This window comes from Marmota flaviventris, chromosome 17, assembly GCF_047511675.1.
Source record: "Marmota flaviventris isolate mMarFla1 chromosome 17, mMarFla1.hap1, whole genome shotgun sequence".
In the NCBI taxonomy this organism is placed as follows: Eukaryota; Metazoa; Chordata; class Mammalia; order Rodentia; family Sciuridae; genus Marmota; species Marmota flaviventris.
In genome coordinates, this window is record NC_092514.1 from 32,106,184 (window position 1) to 32,127,448 (window position 21,265).

At 45.4% G+C, this 21,265-nt stretch overlaps 1 protein-coding gene across 2 annotated transcripts; it reads left to right on the forward strand.

Moving 5' to 3' along the window:
• The first annotated feature begins 6 nt into the window (after window positions 1–6).
• On the forward strand, window positions 7–20,405 carry Inpp5k (inositol polyphosphate-5-phosphatase K). 2 transcript variants are annotated; one of them, XM_027924404.3, is made up of 12 exons: window positions 7–136; window positions 1,961–2,068; window positions 2,376–2,484; window positions 6,798–6,914; window positions 7,237–7,412; window positions 8,153–8,264; window positions 8,895–9,004; window positions 16,751–16,937; window positions 17,918–18,055; window positions 18,311–18,394; window positions 18,616–18,720; window positions 18,915–20,405. In XM_027924404.3, the coding sequence occupies exons 1-12, from the start codon at window positions 84–86 to the stop codon at window positions 18,993–18,995; spliced, it is 1,380 nt and encodes a 459-aa protein (XP_027780205.1). In that variant the 5' UTR covers window positions 7–83; the 3' UTR covers window positions 18,996–20,405. The 2 variants fall into 2 exon arrangements, with proteins under 2 accessions (XP_027780205.1, XP_027780206.1); XM_027924405.2 differs by lacking the exon at window positions 7–136 and having other exon boundaries at window positions 1,981–2,068; window positions 2,383–2,484.
• Window positions 20,406–21,265: the final 860 nt, after the last annotated feature.

Sequence of the window (21,265 nt, forward strand, 5' to 3'; positions counted from 1 at the left end):
GCAAGACCAGCCTCTAGAGGGGCTTCCCTGGCTGGGATCTGCTGGGGAAAGGAGACGCGAGCCCGCCGGGTCATAGCGTGGGGATGGCGGCCTTGAACCTGCGGAAGATGCCTGGGAAGAAAAGAGAGAAGCTTAGGTGAGAAGGACGCAAGGGAGCAGGTCGGCCCGCTCCGGCAGGGGATTGTTGCTTTCAACCCAATCGGGACTGCGGGCTTAGGGGATGGAACCAGAGCAGGAAGGAAGAGGCCAGAGCTACACGACTGGCTTGATTCGGAGGCTCTCTCAAATTCTATTAGGCCAGTGTCCAATGGAATAGATTGGGTCCGAGCCTCGCACGTCCTCTCAACGTAGACGGTCGAGCTCGCTCCTGCAGGGGCTTCCCATTCATGTGCCCTGTTGGTTTTTGGAGCAGGCAGACAGCTGTGTTGGGCTAATTAAGGACATACTAAGGCATTTGCCACTCAGTTCTAGGGTAGAAATCTTGATCCTGCTTGTCATCAGCACATAGACCATGGGATCTGCCTGATCCCATTATGACCTCCGGAAATCCGAAATCAGATTTAGGTAAGATCTTTTAGTGAAGTGAAGCCTGGTCTTATGCTTGCTCTTTCAGGAGGAACAAAGCTAATCACCATGTAGTGTAAGTCACGATGCATGGATTTGCTGCTAATCATCAAGAGTGGGGACAAGAATTTTGTTCTTCATCCACTTAGAACAAGTCCCTGGGAAAACAGGAGGCTTTGCCTTCCTTAATCCTTTGTTGAACAGCAGGGGGAGATAATAAACAATTCAAGTATATAATCTCAAAGTTCTTGAGAATGTGGGTTTTGTATTTTATTTTCATAGAGAGGGTTTTGTATTTTATGTTCATAGCTTTAAGCTGGCCAAGAATTTCTTCAAGTCATGTTCTAAGAACAGGGTCTGGTGGAGAACAGATGTTTTGGAACAACCTGCCTTTCTCTTCCATCTACCCCTCTTAACCCCTACCCCCATTCCAGATCTTTAACTGCTGAAGGTATTCATACTCACAGTGTTCCTGGGATTCACAGGAGGCTTGGTGGCTGTTCTTGGTCTCTGCAGGGTCTGCAGTTCCTGCTTGCTCTGTACTTAGCACAGTCTGGGCATCCTTGGAATGTTGCTTTAACTTCCCTTTAAGAGATTTCTTTACCTCCTTTGAGCTTCTGATGGGATGTAGTGTTTTTGAGAGCCACTGATATTCTCTTGTTTCCCTGGAATTCTTATGGAGCTGAGATGGAGAATGTTAACCAGCTGATGACTTTTTCAAGAGAGGGTAGTTTATAGAGAGATGTTGAGAAACCTGTTATTTAGAAGCTTCTCCTTAGGCTCCCTGATGGGCTTGGCAAGATTTGTTGTGCTCCATGAATTTGTTAGGAAGGAGCAAGGAAGGGAATGTGGTGTTATCTCTGTTGTTTTTTAAATTTCCCTGTCTTTATAATCATGAGGCTTATCACCAGGTACAGTTGAACTCCCAGGATTTTCCTGGTGATCTTAGGAACCCCTTGGTTGAGGAGTGGGGATAGGAAGTTGCTGACTGAGCCATTGATGATTGCTGAAGCATGGATGGCTGAAGGAGCTGATGGATTAATAAATGGCTGGCTATTCAGTGCCCCTCATCTCTTCCCCTGACTAAAAGTCTTTGAGTTCCCTTTGTCATCTCTGCTGTTAGCAGTGGCAGTGTTGCTAGGTATGCACAGCTCTGGGCCTGTATGGAAGAGCCAGTTCAGAGCAGAGATTCCTGCTTCAGGGAACAAAAATGAAGATGAAGAGCTTATGTAGTTCTTTGTTCATTTTGCTACCACCAGAAGACATAGAAACACATTTTCCATTATTACTGCAATGGATTATGATGCAGCTATTAGCATGCCTAGACCCCATCCATTATCTTGACAAGGTCTTAACCCCCATTTCTCCATGACTTCTCTTTTCATCCCTTCCACAGTGTACATGTTGTGACGTGGAATGTAGCCTCAGCAGCACCCCCTCTAGACCTCAGTGACCTGCTTCAGCTGAACAAACAAGATATGAATCTGGACATATATATTATTGGGTAGGTGTCTTCAGGGCTCCTTTACCCATTCCTCTCTCTCTCTCTGGGGAATTTCTGTAACCTGTCCTCCCTTACTCTGGAATCTAAAGGTAAAGAACTTTAAGCCTCATTGGAGCCAGTTTCATGTTTCTTATCCGGGGTCGGCAATCGCCAAGGGTTGAACGTCAGTAACAGGACAGCTGGGAGAAAGAGAAATCATGCTCATCAGAACCCAGAACTTGAAAGTCTGCTGGGGCAGTACTGAATGACTATGACAGAGGCAGTATTCTTCAGGCTACGGAATGAGTTTCTAACCTGGGATGGTCAGTTTGCAGGAAATGAACTCTGGGATCATAAGCCGCCTTTCTGACACTGCCTTTGAAGACCCATGGAGCAGTTTCTTCATGGATGTACTTTCCCCTCTCAACTTCATTAAGGTAACATACAAGTTCATGGGCAATTAAGAAATGTGTCTCACCTCCTCTGATCCCCAAATGTTCTGATGTATTCCTCTTACACCTACTCAACCTTTCATGCTTTTTCTCATTTATTAAAATTGTGCTTCTGACTCCCCGGGGCTCCTGCCTGTCTTTGCCTTTCCAAGATACCTAGATATAAGCTAGGACTCCAGAGGTTAGTTTCACACCTAAATATTTGTCACCTTGGGAAATTTCTTAGTGGAGGAACAGCAGGGCTTATTAATACCTCAGTGCCCACCCTTGCACACTCTACTCACTTCCCAGACTAAAATCTCTGAGTTAATAATTGCTAGTAATTATAGAATTTTTTTTTTTTTTGGTATTGATGATTGAACCCTGGGAGACTTTATCACTGAGCTACATCCCCAGGCCTTTTTATTTTAAGACAGGGTCTCCCTGAGTTGTTGAGGGTCTTGTTAAGTTGCCAGGGCTGGCCTTGGACTTGTGATGCTCCTGCCCCAGCCTCCCAAGGCACTGGCATTGCAGGTGTGCACCATTGTGCTCAGCACATTATAAATAAACTCTTGGGCTGGGGATGTGGCTCGAGCGGTAGCACGCTCGCCTGGCATGCATGTGGCTCAGGTTTGATCCTCAGCACCACATACAAACAAAGATGTTGTGTCTGCCAAAAACTAAAAAATAAATATTAAAATTCTCTCTCTCTCTCTCTCTCTCTCTCTTTAAAATAAATAAATAAACTCTTTACATACTTTATTTTTTTTTTTTTTAATTTTTTATTGTTGGCTGTTCAAAACATTACATAGTTCTTGATATATCATATTTCACAATTTGATTCAAGTACATACTTTATTTTAAACTCTGAACAACTTGGGCTGGAGATATAGCTCAGTTGGTAGAGTGCTTGCCTCACATGCACAAAGCCCTGGGTTCAGTCCCCAGCACCACAAAGGAAAAAAAAAAATCTGAACAACTCTTGAGATGGGATTGTTTTACAGATAAAGCTAAAGCGCAGAAATCACATGGGCTAGCCAGGTAAGGTGGTACATGCCTGTAATCCCAGCTACTCAGGAGGCTGAGGCAAGAGAATCTCAAGTTCAAAGCCAGCCTTGCAAGACTCTATCTCTAAATAAAAAAGGGATTGGGATATACCTTGGCAGTAGAGTGCTTGCCTAGCATGTATGAGGCCCTGGGTTCAATTTTCAGCACAGAACAGGAAGGTAGGGAGGGAGGAACAAAGGACAACAGGAAGGAGTGAATTAAGGAATCACATGGGCTATTTGGGACCTGAATCCAGGTCCAAACTTCATCATCCATGTTCTAACTACTACATTTTGTTGCTATACTAGTGAGCTCTAAGACTGACAGGTATCCCATGGCTAACCTACTAATATCAGAAGGAGTCCTCTGATTTTATAAGAGACATGTATGTCAGATTCCCAGGGGCCTACAGATTAAGAGAGGGGAGATAGGTATGGGGGAAAAGGCTCTTGATCTAAGAAACCAGTATATTTTGGGAGAATCCATAGGAAGGCTTTAGGTTGCTGTTCTTCTTATTTCTGCCTTGCACACCTGAAACATGTTCCCTTTCAAAGCACCTAGATCACAGCTTCTGAAAATGCCAGAATTCTCTGTTCCCTCCTCTGAGTAGCTGTCATTTCTCAGAATTAATTTTGTTACTTGTGAAGAGATGTGGCTAAGTGGTAGAACACTTGCCTCACATATGCAAAACTCTGAGTTCAGTCCCCATTACTGCCAAAAGAAAGAAAGAAAAATGAATGAATTCTGTGACCCTCAATTGCCTGAGAGTGCTAGAGAAAAGGTTTGTGTCCTTTCAAGGAAAAGGGACTATAAGGCTTAGACTTCCTGCATAGGCTAGAAAATGCCAGCAACTTAGCCCTTGCTTCCCTCCAAATCTATCTAGAGACCTCTTCCTGCAGTCTTGGAGTCAACTCCTCACAGAGGGCAGAACCAATTCTCTTATTACCCACTCCCTTCTCAAGACTACAAGCCTCCTTGTGCCTTGGCTAACTGGCAAGGGATTGGTATGATGGAATTAAGCCAAGGAAATTAGCTCAGCTTGTGGCAGGGATACAACCCATTCCACCCATGTGCTCTCCTTAGGTTGGGAGGCCAGCCTGAAGGCAGGCACTCAAAATGGATGCCTCTCCTTCCTCTAGGCATGAATACAGGTAGACAGGCAAGCCTTGTTTACAGCCTGTTCTTCAAGTATGGATTTGACAGTCATAGGTGGAGAAGCCTGGGACTAATTCCTTTGCTGTTCCAGGGCTCCCAGCCACCTCCTGTCAGTCCCTTCTTCAGCTCCTCCTACTTCATTTCCTCCAACTGCAGCTTCCTCTAGAAGCCTCCTGTTTTTCCCCATGGTCCCACCCTTTCTTCCAGTTTGATCCTATCCTGCCCCCACTCCATCCTCCCTGCCCCCTACTTCCTGCTGCTTCTTCACAAAAAGTAGCCTCTTCATTTTGGTAAAACTTAGTGGGCCAAATATGCTCTGTGGGCTAGGATTGAAGCTGAATCTTTCCTGAATCTTTATCGGTTTCTTGGCTGCTGTCCTGACCCTGGGAGTCAGCGCCTCATAGTCTACCCCTGTCCTTACTTATATTGTCATATATACTCCATTTGCAGCAGCTTCAGGTTCTGATTCCTCTCTTGCTCACTCCTGAGTTGGGGGTTCCACCGCTTTGACTCCTCCACTGAGTTAGGGCTCCTGGCCTGCGGGATCAAGTTTCATAATTCCTGGAAGGCTCCAGTACACGCTCCCCACCCGGGGATTTCCTCCTTGGCCTCTGCACCTCATGCTCCGGAAACAGCTACTCGGGTGGTGGGTGTAGACAGCCTGAACCTAAGAGAGAAGGTCACTGGCAGTGACCCATTCCCACCCCTCTCCTGCAGCCACATATGATGGGTATTTTGGCAATCCTGGAAAAGTCCTGCGTGTTCCTTAGCTTCTCTGAATCTAAGTCCCATATCTGCAAAGCAAGGACAATGATTACTTAGAAAGTTGGCAAAGAGATATGAAGTACTTCAGTAGATGTTAGTAATTCTCCCCAACCTGAGAGTACATGTCCTCTGTACTTACTGTCCTCCCCTGTGCATTACCTTTATGAATGTCTGACTATACACAATCTATAGTTTACTTTTTATAGCCTTTCCTTAGGGTTTTTTAACTGAGTGAGAATGTGTACAGGAATGTGTGCAGAAATGATTATACATTTTGGTGAATTTTTACGTGAGTACGCATACCTGTATTACCATCAGCTAAATCAAAATACAGAATGTTAGCTGGGTGTGGTGGCACGTGCCTGTAACCCCAGTGGATCAGGAGGCTGAGGGAGGAGGATCGTAAGTTCAAAGCCAGCCTCAGCAACTTGGCAAGGTCCAAGGAACTTAGGGAGATCCTGTCTTAAAATAAAAAGGGCTAGTATAGTGTTACCTTAGATTAGGTAAAGGGAAGTGAAGGGAGGAGAGGGGAAGGGATGTGGGAATAGGAAAGATAGTAGAATGAAACAGACATTAATACTTTATGTATATGTGTGACTGCATGCCAATAATGATTCTACAATATGTATACTCAGAAAATGAGAAATTATATCCCCTCTATGTATGATATATCAAAGTACATAAATGTATTTTACTGTCATGTATAACTAATGAAAACAAATAAAAAATTTTAAAATAAGATAAAATAAAAAGGTCTGGGGATGTTCCTCAGTGGTTAAGCATGCCTGGGTTCAACTCCTGGTTTAAAAAAAAAAAAAAAAAACCTAAAACAAAGTGTTTCCAGCACTCTAGAAGTATCTCTCATATTCCTTCCCTGCATTTACTTTTAAAAATTCTTGAACAAAAAGAGAATAGCTATCAGATGACCTCCACAGCTTCTATGATGTAATATTATTCTTGCTTTATCAATGAGAAAATAGGATGAGAGACATCCAGGTACCCAAAGAATCTCAGGTCAGCATCAGTGAGAGGATTATCTAGGCATGTGTGGGGCTGGGACTGAAGATTCGTGCCCTCCTGATAGTAGGGTACTCTGGCAGCCTTATCTTCTCTCCTTTCCACCTCCAGGACCAGGAGCAAAAGCTAAAACTTCAGCTCCCAGAATGCACCATTTGGTAGCTGGGGGAAAGAATGGAAAGGAGTGAAAGTCTGAGTCTTAAACTTGCATACCATAGACCCCAGGTTAGGGTTTTGTGTGGGGCTTGGGGCTTTCTAGAGCCCCTAGCCCCAGGTCTGCCAGGGATGAACTTGGTGTGTGTAGTTTAATAAATGACCTTTGCCCTCTCCTGCAGATCTCCTATGTCCGCATGCAGGGACTCCTCTTACTGGTGTTTGCCAAGTATCAACATTTGCCCTACATCCAGATCCTCTCTACAAAAACCACTCCTACTGGCTTTTACGGGTACTGGGTAAGGACTGAGCTGTTATGTGAGGCATGAACTGGGAGAGCTAAGAGCTTTAGAACTGGACAGAAGAAAGAGAAAATAAAGTGAATCCTGGTGAATTCTGGTGCCCCATCCAGCCCAGCACCTTGCATATTCATTCTCATACCTCAGGGGATGGGCATCTCTAAGACCCCTGGCTGGGTGGACTGGGCTCTCTGAGTGGAGAGATTACACTGGGAATCTGCATGTCTACCTCTGGAGGAGGTGAGACTATCTCCCCTTGGGTCTAGGATGGGAAAAGCTACCCAGAGTAGCTTCCCACCCTTCTTTCCACCTCTCCTACCAGGGGAACAAAGGGGGAGTCATCATCTGCCTGAAACTGTATGGCTACTATGTCAGCATCATCAACTGCCACCTGCCTCCCCATGTGGCCAACAATGACCAGCGACTGGAGCACTTTGACCGGATCCTAGAGATGCAGAATTTTGAGGGACATAAAATCCCCAACATCCTGGACCATGAGTGAGCCTGGAGCTGCAAACTGTCACCCCTGCCCTCTCCCTTACACCAACCCAGGCTAGCATCATCTACCCCCAGCCAGTCAGTAGTGCTTTATCTCCCACCCTCTCTCCCCCTTCTGCTGATTTCTCATCTGCTGTCCCACCCAGTTTTGCCTGCCTGAGGTCCCCTTCCTTCAGCCCCTCTGTTCTGCCTGGAAACCCTGCACGTTTCTAAACATCCCAGATCAAGAAGCTTGGGGTCCCTGAGGTTACCAGGAGGGCTGTTTTTCAGCCTGACCTGATAGCCAATAGAGGAAGAGGAAGGGAGGGCCAGAGTCTGCTCCATATTTGCCATATGCTCCCCTAGACTGGTCTTTTCAGCTTGAATGATGATAATCTAGAATAGTTCTACTAGCTTGGCCTAGTGGCACACACCTGAGAGGCTGAGACAGGAGAATTACGAATTCACAGCCAGCCTCAGCAACTTAGTGAGGTCCTAAGCAATTTATCAATACCCTGTCTCAAAATTGAAAAAAAGGCTGGGTATGTAGCTTGGCAGTAGAACGCCCCTGAAAAAAAGAGGTCCTGCTTGACCCCACATATCTTTGTCTTGGCCTGATCGTCTAGCATCTGGCTTTTCATTTACCCCCGAAGCTTTCTACTCTGTAGCACCCCCTTGTATTGAGCAGACCCATGCCACCTGTTGCTCTCCATTTGCTCACCTTGTTCAAACCCTCAAGCTGCCCTCCTTTCTTTCTGAAGCCTCATTCTCTGGTTCGGAGACATGAACTTCCGGATCGAGGATTTTGGGTTGCACTTTGTTCGGCAATCCATAAAAAATCAGTGCTACAGTGACCTGTGGGAGAAAGAGCAGGTATCTAATCTGAGCCCATGTGGAGGTCCATATATACTCTACAGAGAACTTTGCTCAGATTCCCTGGGGGGTGGTCTCCTCCCACCCCCACCCCCCTCTGTAGACAGCCAGCAGTTGGGGAGGTGAGTCTTGGCTAGCAGGGCTTCACACCTGGGGTGGGACAGCCATCTTTTCAGTGCCTAATCTTTGCCTGGAGGAGGCTCATGTGCTCTAGAATAGAGAGCCAGAAGTCCTTTGGCCTGCCATGGCCCTATAATCACACACCTTGCATGTCCTTGCATTCCTAGCCCACTCATATCCCTGTTGTCTTTCCTTGCCCCAGCCTTATTTGCCCCCTAGAGGATGCAATATCACTCCTTTGGGGAACCATGGCTATCCCAGGTTTCCTTCTGACATAAACCTACTAGTAACTTCCAGATAGGTGGAATTCAAAGCCTGCTTCCTATAGTCCAAGGACTAGGAAGTAGCTGGCATCTGCCTCCCCTGGGCCTGTGGGGTCAGGATTGACCTGCTCCCTGGGTGTTGGGGTGGGCCACTGAGGTAGCCACTGGGGCAGTGAGAAAATGGAATATGGGGCTGAGCCACTGGGTCAAGACTGTGGAGAGATGAGGACTGTGTCTTCATCTGCAGCTCACCATTGCCAAGAAACATGACCCGCTGCTCAGGGAGTTCCAGGAGGGCCCTCTGCTCTTCCCACCCACCTACAAGTTTGATAGGAACTCCAACAACTATGACACCAGGTGAGGAGGAAATGGGTGCCCAAATTATGTCAGTCCCAGTGCCTGTGGGAGCTGCCCAGAATAGAAGAATTAGGAAAGCAGAACTAGACCCAGCCATCACCTCAGGAGAGACACCTCCTACCTCCCACATGAGGCACTGCCTGCTGACAGTGGAAGCTGATGCAGATGGTCCTCAGGGAGAGCAGGAAGGAAAGCCAGTGCTCACAAGGGGAGCGGGGAGGAAGGGTGGGAGGAAAGGGTGGAGTCTGCCCTGACTTAGGAGGGAGTGTATTTCAATACTCTGGGAGTCCTTGCCTTCTCTTTCTAGGGCCTTCTGGTCCCCAGACAGCTTGCAGAAAACTTGGTTCAGCCAGTTACCAGTTACTAGCATTAAGCATTCCTTCCCCAACCTGTGAGCAGGCCAGTTCCTATGTGAGGAGATAAACAGTGGAGAATTTCATGGGAAACAATACAGAAACAGTATATGTAGTGTTGCACTGTACAGTACCGCCTTTGCCAGGATATGAGTTTGAGCAAGGTCAAAGTCTCTAAAAAGGTTTAAGCCTCAGTGTTGTCATCCATAAAATAGGGATTATAACAGTATACTGCAATTGTTATTTTGAGATTCATGTCTTCAGGTGGTAGTTTTACTGAATTCCTTTCTAAGAAACTGAGAAGGGACCAGGTAACTACCAAATAGAATTAGTCAGAGGGGCAAAAAAGCAATCTGGAAATAGTTTCTTAACCCAATTTAGGGCATGGACTTATCTCTTTGAAGAAAAGAACCCCTTACACACTTTGAGGTTATTTGTTTCACTGGAGCAGCTTCTTCATTCCTTTTAGCAGGAGTGTCTTATGAGGCAGGTAGAAGTTGCTTGCAGGGCAGCCCAGTTTCCTGGAAGTTAAGGAGTGAACAGGTTATCTCCACAGCAGACCAGAGCAAAAGATAGAACTCCAGGCATGATTCTGGAAGTGGTATGGCCAAGCCAGAATGTTCTCACCAAGAAAGGGAGAGAGGGTGAGCTATTTCAGGAGTGTGAAGCAAGATGGGGTGGGGCCATGATCACACAAGAAGAGGCAGTGAACACTGCAGACAGAGCCCAGCCTGGACAAAAGAGCAGGCAGAAAAGGAGGTAAGAGGGCAGTCTTACCAGGGATTGATTGGTACCAGCTCTGGGCTGGGGTTGTAGCTTAGTTGGGGGAGCGTTTGCCTTGTATGGGTGAGGGTCTGGGTTCGATCCTCAGCACCTAATAAAAACAAATAATATAAGGGTATTATGTCTGTCTACAATTTAAAAAAGTATTTAAAAAAGAAAAAAGGCTCTGGCTGACTGGCAGCACCACAGCTTCAAAGAGACTGCCATTCTCTGCAGCCATCCATTGGAAATGAGAACCAAAATGGAAGCTGTATGGCCTTAGTGGAATTGGCTGGGGTCTTGGAGGTCAGAACCTCTACCATTGGACTTCAAAACTTCACTTGCAGGCTAGAGATACAGCTTAGTGGTAGGGTGCATATCTACCATTTGCAAAGTCCTGGGTTTGATCCCAGCACTGTAAAGAAAAAAAGAAAGTCAACACTTCACTTGCCCTGTGGCCAAGCACCCCTTTCCCTCCTTCCCCTAGGGTACCATAGGAGACAACCAAGTGACTGGGTCTGGGCTGCAGTAGTTGGCAGGATCTGACAAGGTAGATAGGTTCAAATATGGTAAAAGCCCCCAAGTGGCTCAGCTATTGAGTGAGCTGCAGTTCATACCTAAATATCTAGACTCCATAATGCTTTCCTCTAACCTCTCATACCTCAGAATTCATAGCTAAGGACTGGGGTATAACTCTGGCAGAGCAAGTGCATAGCCAGTTCGAGGACCAGCAACAGCAAAAGAGGGCGGAGTCAGGACAGCAAATACTTAATAAGGACAAGGTAGATACGTTATTACTTATTGTGAATGACATTGTTAAGCACTAACTATTTACTAGTTATTGTGCAAAAGGCTTTGCCAGCCAGGCATATGCCTATAATCCCAGTAACTCAGGAGGCTAAGGCAGAAGGATCACAAGTCTCTAATAAATAAATACATAAAATATAAATAGGGCTGGGGATGTGGCTCAGTGGTAAAAGCCCATCTGGTTTCAGTTCCTAGTATCTAAAAATAAGAATATGGGGCAGTGGAGAGCACTTGCCTTGCATGCATGAGGCCCTGGGTTCGATCCTCAGCACCACGTATAAATAAATAAATAGATAGATAGATAAATAAATAATGAAGCATATTGTGTCCATCTACAACTTAAAAAAACATTAAAAAAATAAGAAGATGGCTTTACCTGCATCCCTTAGCTTTTTTTTTTTTTTTTTTTTGGTGTGTGGGGGCAGTGGGGAGTATCAGGAAGTGAACCCTGAAGCACTTAACCACTGAGCCACATCTCCAGCTGCTAGGATTACAGGTGTGTGCTACCATACCTGGTCCTTAGCATAATTCTTTTTTTTTTATGTTTTTTTTTTTTGGGGGGGGAGGGTGGTACCAGGGATTGAACTCAGGGCACTCAACCACTAAGCCACCTCCTTAGCCCTGTTTTGGATTTTATTTAGAGACAGGGTCTGAGTTGCTTAGCACCTTGCTTTTGCTGAGGCTGGCTTTGAACTCTTGCCTGCCTCAGCCTCCCCAGTTGCTGGGATTACAGGTATGCCACCACACCCAGCCTTAATAGTGCATTTAAGATGCAGTTTGCTTTTCTTATTTCCTATGAATGCCCAAAGACCAGAGAGTGAATCTGATTTGTGATACCCCTGATATGAGGCAGTGCCTAACATGTATTTGAAAGGACAAAAGGAAAAGTCATGGTAATTAAATCAGTCTATCAGGGAGATCTAGACAAATGCTATGAAGCCCAGGAGTTAGCCAGGAGGTTTCTAGAACTCTACGGAAATGCCAAAGGAGACTGGCAGCTGTAGCTAGTGAGGTTTGATCACATTTGTCAAGAAAAATATCTTTTTTTTTTTTTTTTTTGTGGTGCTAGGAATGGAACCCAGGTCTTACTTTACCAAGTGCTCTATCAAGGAGCCACATCCCCACAACCCTCCCCCATTTTTTCTTTTTTTAATTTTGAGACAAGATCTTAATAAATTGTCTATGCTGGCCTTGAACTTGCAATCCTCCTACCTTAGTCTCTCAAATCACTGGGATTATTAGCATATACTTGAACTTGAACTTGCAATCCTCCTGCCTTAGTCTCTCAAATCACTGGGATTATTAACATATACCACTGTACCTGGCTAAAGAGAGTACCTTGAAGGAGTTAACAAGGTTGACAGTAGGAAGAGGGGCAGGCACTCAAGTCTGCAGCACTGATAAGAGATGCCTGAGGGGAGACTGACTCATCAGAGATCCTGGCCTATCTGGGTGTACAAAATGACTATGGGTGACTTGTATGCAGGGCATGATATGTAGCTTTGACAAGCCACTACAATGTCCCTGAGCCAAGATGTAATGAGAAACGAGATCAGCTCTATTACAGGAGGGTGAAAGAGCTGAGGGCAGGGCAGGCAGGAAATGCTGTTAGAGTCAGGGATTGCACTAGGGTTTTGTTACAGTTGCCGTTATTAATACAGACAGCCTCTCCACAGGCAATAAGCAGAAGATATTATGATCAAATCTCATTAAGTCTTGGGTCCCAGAAACATTAAGTGCCTGATGGGTTAACTATGGCTCAGAGTTTAGTGAGACACTTAAAAGCCATCTATGTGGGTTGCGGGTATGGCTGAGTGGTAGAGTACTTACCTACCATGTACAAGGCTCTCAGTTCAATTCCTAGCACCACCAAAAAAAATGGGGGTGCTGGGGTTGTGGCTCAGCAGTAGAGTGCTTGCCTAGCACACACAAGGTCCTGGGTTTGATTCTCAGCACCATATAAGAATAAATAAAATAAGGGTATTGTGTCCAACTACAACTAAAAAATAAACGTAAAAAATTTTTTTTAACTCACCGGGAGTGATGGCATACACCTATAATCCAAGCAACTCAGGAGGCTGATGCAGAAGGATGGCAAGTTCAAGGCCAGCATCAGCAACTTAACTTGATCAAAAAATAAAACAGACTGGGGGTGTAGTTCTGTGGTAGAGTACTCCTGGATTCAAACATCAGTACCATGAAAATAATAATAAAGAAGGAAAGAAAGAAAACTCTTGCCAATCCTATGTATCATTTCCCTCAGTTGCCTGACATATAGTAAATCTTGATAGAAATAATGAACAATACAGGTACCCAATGATGAGCCTGGACCAGCTCATGAAAAAAAGGGACAGGCAGGAGAGACAGGCTGTGGTCAGAATTTGGGAAAGCTCCCAATGGGACAACAGATCTGACTGTTAACCATTACAGGGAAGTTGGAGAGTGGGGATGCTTTGAATGACAGAATGTACATTAGTATAGTTCATTACTAGGGTTTTAAGCATTGCTAGGCATTTAGTCCCTGGAATGGGAATGCAATCAATGTTCAGTAACCTCTGAACACTCTTCCAAGTCTGGAAATGATGCAAAGATCCAACACGCAGACTGTGGTTTATCCAGAGTTAATGCTTCTTGACCACTCTCTTGATGTGCTTTAATCTCTAATCATCATGATTGGTCTTTGAAGTAAGTTCTGTTGTCACTCCATCTTAGAGTTGAAGAAACTGAGGTGTAGAGAGGTGAATTCACTTGCCTAAGGGCACATAACTCTGAATAACCAGCATAGAACTCTCCTATTGCTTGTCTGATTCTGGAGTCTTGAGTTCACCATGATGCTATCCTCCTCAATTGCTGGAAGACTATTGCTGCTTACATGACTGGAAATGTTTTTTTATTTTTATTTATTTATTTATTTTTTGGTGCTAGGGATTGAACCCAGGGCTTGTGCATGAGAGGCAAGCACTATACCAACTGAGCTATATTCCCAGCCCTGGAAATGTTTATTTTTAATAATAATTGATCTGATTTTGGTAGTGTACAAATGTATTTCTACCAATGGGGAAGCTAAGGCAGGAAGATCACAAGTTCAGGACTAGCCTGAGCATTTTGTCGTTTTGAAGTTGTACAATCAATGAGTACTCTCTCAAAATAAAAAGCTGGGGATGTGGCTCAGTGGTCTAGCATTGCCTATCATGCACAAGGCTCTAGATTTAATCCCCAGTACCAAACACACAAATATTAAAATAGTAATTGAGCAAGAAGGCATGGTAGTACATACTTGTAATCCCAGGAACTTGGGAAGCTGAGGCAAGGGGATCACACATTTGAAGTCAGACTGGGCAACTTAGTGAGGCCCTGTCTTAAAGTAAAAGAAGCTGGATAATATAGCTCAGTGGTAAAACATTCCTGGATTCAATCCCCAGTACTGCCCCCGCCCCCCCAAAAAAGTAATTGAATAAAGCAAGATACAAAAATAGTGTTTCGAAGTGATTATGAATATATGGGACTGTATACATTAAGATTGGATGGATAGAGCTGGGGATGTGGCTCAGTGATAGAGTGTCTGCATTGCCCAGCACTGCCAAAAATAAAGATTAGATGGGTGTATTTTTTTTTTTTTTTCAGAGCCAAGGAAGGACCAAACTCAGGGCCTTGAATGTGGATAAGTATTTCAAGGAGAGAAATTGAATTTGTCATTTTGCAGTTGCACAATCAATGAGTACCCATGTGCCAGGGTCTATACTAATGCTGAAGATACACGGGAGGCTCTAAGAGCAAGTCCTTGTTTTTAGAGTTAACACTCTAAGTCATGTGCTGACTAGAAAACAGAAAATTACAATATAATGTACTTGTGTAAGTACTGGCATAAAATACTTTGGATGCAGAAAGTGAGGTCGGGGTAGTTTATCACAGGCAGTGTTGAAATTGGGACTCTCCCTTGTGAAGAAGGGTATACCAGGTAGGAAAAAAATGAGCACAAAGGTCCAGAGGCTTGAGAGAGTTGCCAGGGTAGAATGTGTGTAGGGAAAGTGGGAGACGAGGTAGTACAGGCGAAGTCAATCTCCTGAGCCCATTGAAGGACCAACTTGGATACTTTATTCTAGAGGCAATGAAGACTCCTTAAAGGTCTTTATAGTACTGGGGATTAAGCCCAGGACCTTCCACATGACAGGCTTTAGTATTGAGCTTTACCCAAGTCCTTTTTATATTATTTGACCACAGGATCTCACTAAGTTGCTGAGACTGGTCTTGAACTTGTGATCATCTGTCTTAGACTCCTGAGTAGCTGGGATTACAGTCATGTGCCACCACCAATTTTTTAAAGGTGTTAAAAGTAGGGATTCATCTGATCAGGCTCTACTACTCTAGGGTTTTTATTCAAGAAAAATGATTATCCACTAAAGGGGAGGTACCCAGATATAGCTATCTCTCTCCTTTCCTACCCCCAAAACATTTCTGGAATCAAGGTCTCCATTTGGAGATCAGGGCTTGGGGGCTCAACTGGCCTTAGCAAACAACTCAGTAGTTGCTTGGGCTGGGCTGAGTAAGGGCTCAGAGACCATCTTTGACTTCAGTTACCTAGGGGAGGAAAGTACTTTGTGTCAGGGCATGTTTCTCAGGGACTGATAAGTGAAGAGTAGTAGGTCTCTCTATTGACTTAATTTTTTTTTTTTTTTTTAGTTGTAGGTGGACACAATGCCTTTATTTTATTTATTTATTTTTATGAGGTGCTGAAGATTGAACCCAGTGCCTCACCTGTACTGGATGTACTACCAATAAGTTAGAACCCCAGCCCCTCAATTGACTTGAGAACAAAGAATCACAATGGCCAAGGTCTGCAGAAAGTTTATTTTGGTACTGGGGATTAAACCAGAGGTGCTCTTACCACTAAGCTACATCTCTAGTACTTTTTTTTTTTTTTTTTTTTGGAGACAGATCTTGCTAAGTTGCTGAGGCTGGCCTTAAACTTGCAGTCCTCCTGCTTTAGCCAAAGTTGTGGAGAATTTATTTTGTACCAAATATTGTGCTAAACATTTTATGCACTTTCAGTCATTTAATTATCTTAGCAACCTTGTGAGGTAACAACTATTATTTCCATTTTGCAGATGAGGAAGCTGAGGCCTAAGAGTGGTGAGTTAGTGGTGAAGAGAATGTACTCTGTGGACATGCTGCCTGGAGCCTTGAGTCCTGGCTCTACTATTTACTAAATGTTTGGGGAAATTACAAATGGTGAATGATAATGATATTGATTATAGGCATCTAGTTAGCATTCCCCAAATGCTTCTCTTTCCTACATTCACACCATTAGTAAGCAGGGAAGCCAAATTCAACCTTAGGTCTAACTCCAAAATCCAAACCTCACCTTCTTTGATCTTCTGCTGCTTTTGTTGAGGAAAGAAGCAAACCTTTGAAATGGAATGTTTTTGCTGGGCATGGTGGTACACACCGGTAATCCCAGTGGCTTAGAAGGCTGGGATAAGAGGATTGCAAGTTCAAAGCCTCAGCAATTAACAAGGCCCTAAGCAACTCAGTGAGACCCTGTCTCTAAATAAAAATGGAAAAAAGGCTGGGCATGTGGCTCAGTGGTTAAGCTTCCCTGGATTCAATCCCCTGTACCAAAAAACAAAACAAACAGAAAAAGAAATGGAATGTTTCTGAGTCACAATCTGATTCGTAAAAAAGTGGCCTATTCAGAGGGTCCATGGCTAAGGGGTCTTGTGGCCTGTGGTAGACCTTGAAGTTAGGGGCTCCAGCAAGCTTGTGGAAGCATATTCCTGTTGTCATGCCAATCCTTTCTTCTCTCCCCATTCTTCTCCACCTCCAGTGAGAAAAGACGCAAGCCTGCATGGACTGACCGCATTCTGTGGAGGCTGAAACGGCAACCCCAGACCAGACCCTTTACCCCCAATGTGCCAGTCACTCACTTCTCCCTATCTCTGAAGAGCTACATCAGCCACATGATGTACAGCATCAGTGACCATAAGCCTGTCACTGGCACCTTTGACTTAGAGGTGAACCCTTGGACTGCCCTACACTCAATAGAGGAGAAACTATGCTGGGCCACATCCCCAAACCCTCTAGGCCTGGATTCTAATGTCAGCTAATCCCCCAGGGGAGACCTGTAGGAGGACATGATTGCCCTCCCTCCCAGGTCAGGTATCCTAGCTCTTCTTCAGAGCCGTTGATGGCTCTGTCTGTCAAAAACATGTTCAAGCCCTTTGTGAATAGGTTTCTGTTTCCTCTTGGTACTCTCCCTTGGGACTAATGAGTTCCATTATGCTTATTACCTACTGTGTGAAGTAGGACTTCCTTTATTTGTCTTAAACCTATCTGGATCAAGTTGCAGAAGGAACTCCCTCCATCCCTGTATCTTGCCATCTCACAAACAACCAAGACAGTGCTGACCTCCAAGCTGCTGGCTGCCCTCTCAGCCTTCAAGCTTTCATGTTGGTTTCTCTTTCCTACATCATTGTGCCCTTCCATGTTTTAATAGCTTTTCTTATCAGAGCATCCCTGCCTCAAAATTGGGTTTGGGCCTCTAGGTCAGAACCTTTGGAGGCCTGAGAACAGCTGCCCGACTTCTTTCTTAAACCTCTCAGCAAATCCCCTTCTCCCTCCACTTTCACCCTTAGCACTGGGCACCTTGTGTCGCCCATCTGGCACTCAACCCCATTCTCCTTGGCAGGGCCAGCTACTCCCCTGACAAGTTTTTGGCCCTTTCTCACACAAGCTTTTGGCCCTTTCTTTTTGGCCCTACATTCACACCATTAGTAAGCAGGGAAGCCAAATTCAACCTCAGGTCTAACTCCAAAATTCAAACCTCACCTTCTTTGATCTTCTGCTGCTGGGACAGACTTAACAAAATTCTGTGCCCACCCGCTCTGGTATCCCTGCTCCCTGTACTGCATTGGAAGGGCACAGTGAGGAACAGTTGCCTTAGAGGAGGGAATAGTGTTACTGAATTTCAACCTGCTTCTCCTCCCTGTTGTAGCTGAAACCGTTGATGACTGTCCCACTGATCACCATGATGCCTGATGGCTTGTGCACCATGGAGAACGACATGTTGGTCAGCTACTCCTCAACCCCCAACTTCCACAGCAGCTCCTGGGACTGGATTGGACTATATAAGGTGATGTGTGAGCAAATTGGGGAGCCTACCAGCCATAGCCACTGGTCTATCCTTCCTGATGGCTCATGGGAACTGAGCAGAGACACTGAAGAACTTAGTCTTCCATCTCACAGGTCCTAAGGGCTAGCAGGGAAGAAAGGAAGAAAGATAGTATAATGGCAAGACCATCTTCCCCCAATCAGTGAGACTCATCTTCCCTTTCTATAGGTCCTATGTCCTTCCCAACTACTGACTACCCAATTCCCTCCCCCATAGGTGGGGATGCGCCATGTTAATGACTACGTGTCCTATGTCTGGGCCAGGGACAACCAGATCTCCTTCAGTGACAACCTCAACCAGGTATATTTTTTATTTACGATTTTTAAAAATTTGTTCTAATTCGTTATACATTATAGTAGAATGCATTTTGACACATTGTATGCAACAGCCAGGTACATTTTCAGCAGGTGGGCTTGTCTAAACAGTCCTGCCTTCTGGAAAGAACAGAGTGCTGGATAAATTACCCCTAAGGGCTGGGAAGCGCCCTAGAACTGACCATTTCTATCCATCATTCCCTTCAGGTGTACATGAACATCAGCAATATCCCTGAGACTGAGGATCAGTTTCTTCTCTGTTATTATAGCAACAATCTGAATTCTGTGGTGGGGATAAGCAAACCCTTCAAGGTAAGAGCTGCTGGTGGAGGAAAGGAAAAGGTATTATTAGAAAGGATTTGAGCCTATCGTTGGGTTCCCAGAGGCCATTGGCCCAGGAGCCAACCTAATCCTGTGGGGCTGCCTCCACTGGGGAGTGAAAATTATGGTAAGGTATGGAGGAAGGCCTGAATTCCATTTTTTTGCCATCTGTTTTATCCCTACAGATTCCACTTCGCTTCTTTTTGAAGGAGGAGGAACCGTTGGGTGAGACCCAGCAAGTTCTGAGCCAAGATGGGAGTGAGTGAATCCAGGGTGGAGGCTTGAGCTGGCAGCCAGCTCTGCCTTACCACTGCCAGGGGTGCTGTGAACCGGGCCCAACCCCTGAGCCTCAGCCAACCAAGTATCCTCCACCTATCCACCTCCCAAAGTGAGTTCTAGCCAGACTTGTTCTCTCCAGGCCAGAGCTCTAGTATTAGCACTTAAATACAGGTTTTTGTTGCTGAGATGTGAGTGAAACCAACTAGTTTGTCAATAGCAAAGACTTGGAGACAGTCCACCGGATAGAAGAAGGATCCTCCAGCCTGCATCTCATTTCTTGATTTCCCACAAATCCAGTCCCATCCAAACAGACTTGCCAGGCACATGCCCTATCTGGCACAGACCTGCATTCTTGTCACACCATCTTGGGTCTCAGGTAGCCTGGGAGGAGGAGATGCTTCCATTTGTGCAGGCTCCATAGATTGGTTGGCAAAAGTAACATTGAGTTTCAGAAGTCATGACATCTCATAGCTTGTCCCTTTGGGAGATGATCAGAGGATCTGGGATCCCTGCTTTCAGTAGAAGAAGTATGACTAAATAGAGAGTATGGAGGGTCCCCTCTACTCAGGCTCTTATGTAGTGGTTGTAAATGGGTCCAGTGAGGGTCCTCCTACCAGCACAATCTACCCTCTGCATGGTGGAGTCTGGCCCAGAAAACACCAGGGCTTGAACAGAGAGAATTGTTAGACCCTAGGTTTGCTCCTGCAGGCGGGTTAGGCCCATGGCCTCATTTACCTTCTTATGAAAGATTGACAGGTGGCAAAGGAGCTGAAGCTACAGATTTCCAGGGTGATCCTTGACAGATCAAGCTCATCTTGTCATGAGTCCTGAGCAAGAAAATGCTTCTCTGTCTGGACCCTCTGGAAACTAGAATTGGAAGCAGGCAGAGAGCTTCAAGGGAGAGCTGGGGTTGAGACATTCTGTAGTCAAGGGATGGTGGCTCAAGCCTGTAATCACAGTGAATTGGAAGCCCGAGGCAGGAGGATTGTGAGTTCAGAGCTAGCCTCAGCAGCTTAGTGAGGTCCTCGGTAACTTAGACCCTGTCCCAAAATAAAAAACATAAAAAGGTCTGGGGATGTGTCTCAGTGGTTAAGTGCCCCTAAGTTCAATCTCCAGTACTATTAAAAAAAAAAAAAAAAGATTTTTTTTTTTTGGAGGACCTGACCCAAGTGCTTCAGGGAACATTCTCCAGGTGCCATGTGGACATAGCTTATTCCCACTCCTGCCAAATGCCTTCTGCTGCTGGTGATTCAATAGTTCTCCCAGAAGATACCTCAGGGAGTTTGCTCTATGACTGTAACATCCATCCTATAACCTGAGATAGTCATGCCAGTTGTTCTACATTCTATACTCTACCCCGGGAGCCATGTGATTAAAAATTGTTCCCCAGCTTCTAATGAGCCATGTTCTGTCTGTTCTATTGGAGGATAATAAGAAATGTCGCTTTAAACACGTGTGATTCCTTGATGATGGGGGGAGTGGACCAGAAATACAAGAATGAGATCTAAACATCTGGGTTTGAATCAGTGTTCCATATTCAGTCCTACCCTACCCTATCCACATAAGAGTCTCAGATGTCAGTAAAATACAAATGGGGAACTTGTTCACAAGATTATTGTGAGAGGGCAGTTGCCAAAAAATAAAGCAGTATATTCACCTACCCATTCAAATTCATATAACCCTGGAACTGACTCCAGGGCCTCCTGTTCTTCACCTGCTCACTCTCCCCTTCATATTTTCCAGTTCTGGCCTCCTTTTGAAAAGCTGCCCCCCCACTCCCCCCCCACGCTCGACTGGAATGGGTCTGGCCAACATGTGATTGAAAGGCGGAAAAGGGAAGGGGATTGCTCTCCCTCCTCTTGGCTCCAGTCAGGATATGGCTGCTCTGGGCCCACCCCTGACCCGCTGGGTGGAAACAGGAAATATGTGAGACTTAGTGTTTGCTGGGTCTCTGCTTCTGGCTCCATGGCTGATAAGGGCCTTTGTGTGACCACCAGGGATGAGCCTGCCCTAGATAGATGTGCTTCCCAGAGGAAGGAAGGAAGCTTTGCAGGCCTTTCCTGAGTGTGGGAAGCTGTGGGGAGGTAAAGGGAAAGTGCCTAGGGAAGATCCCTGCCTGGGGCTGTTGGTGTCAGCACAAGCCCAGTGCATACCAGCCCCTCCCTTGCCAACCTCTCCCTCTGGAAACTGTTTCCCCCATCCACTTCCCCATTCTCACTTCCTATAAGGAATGGCTGGAGCCTGGAGGGTCCAGTCC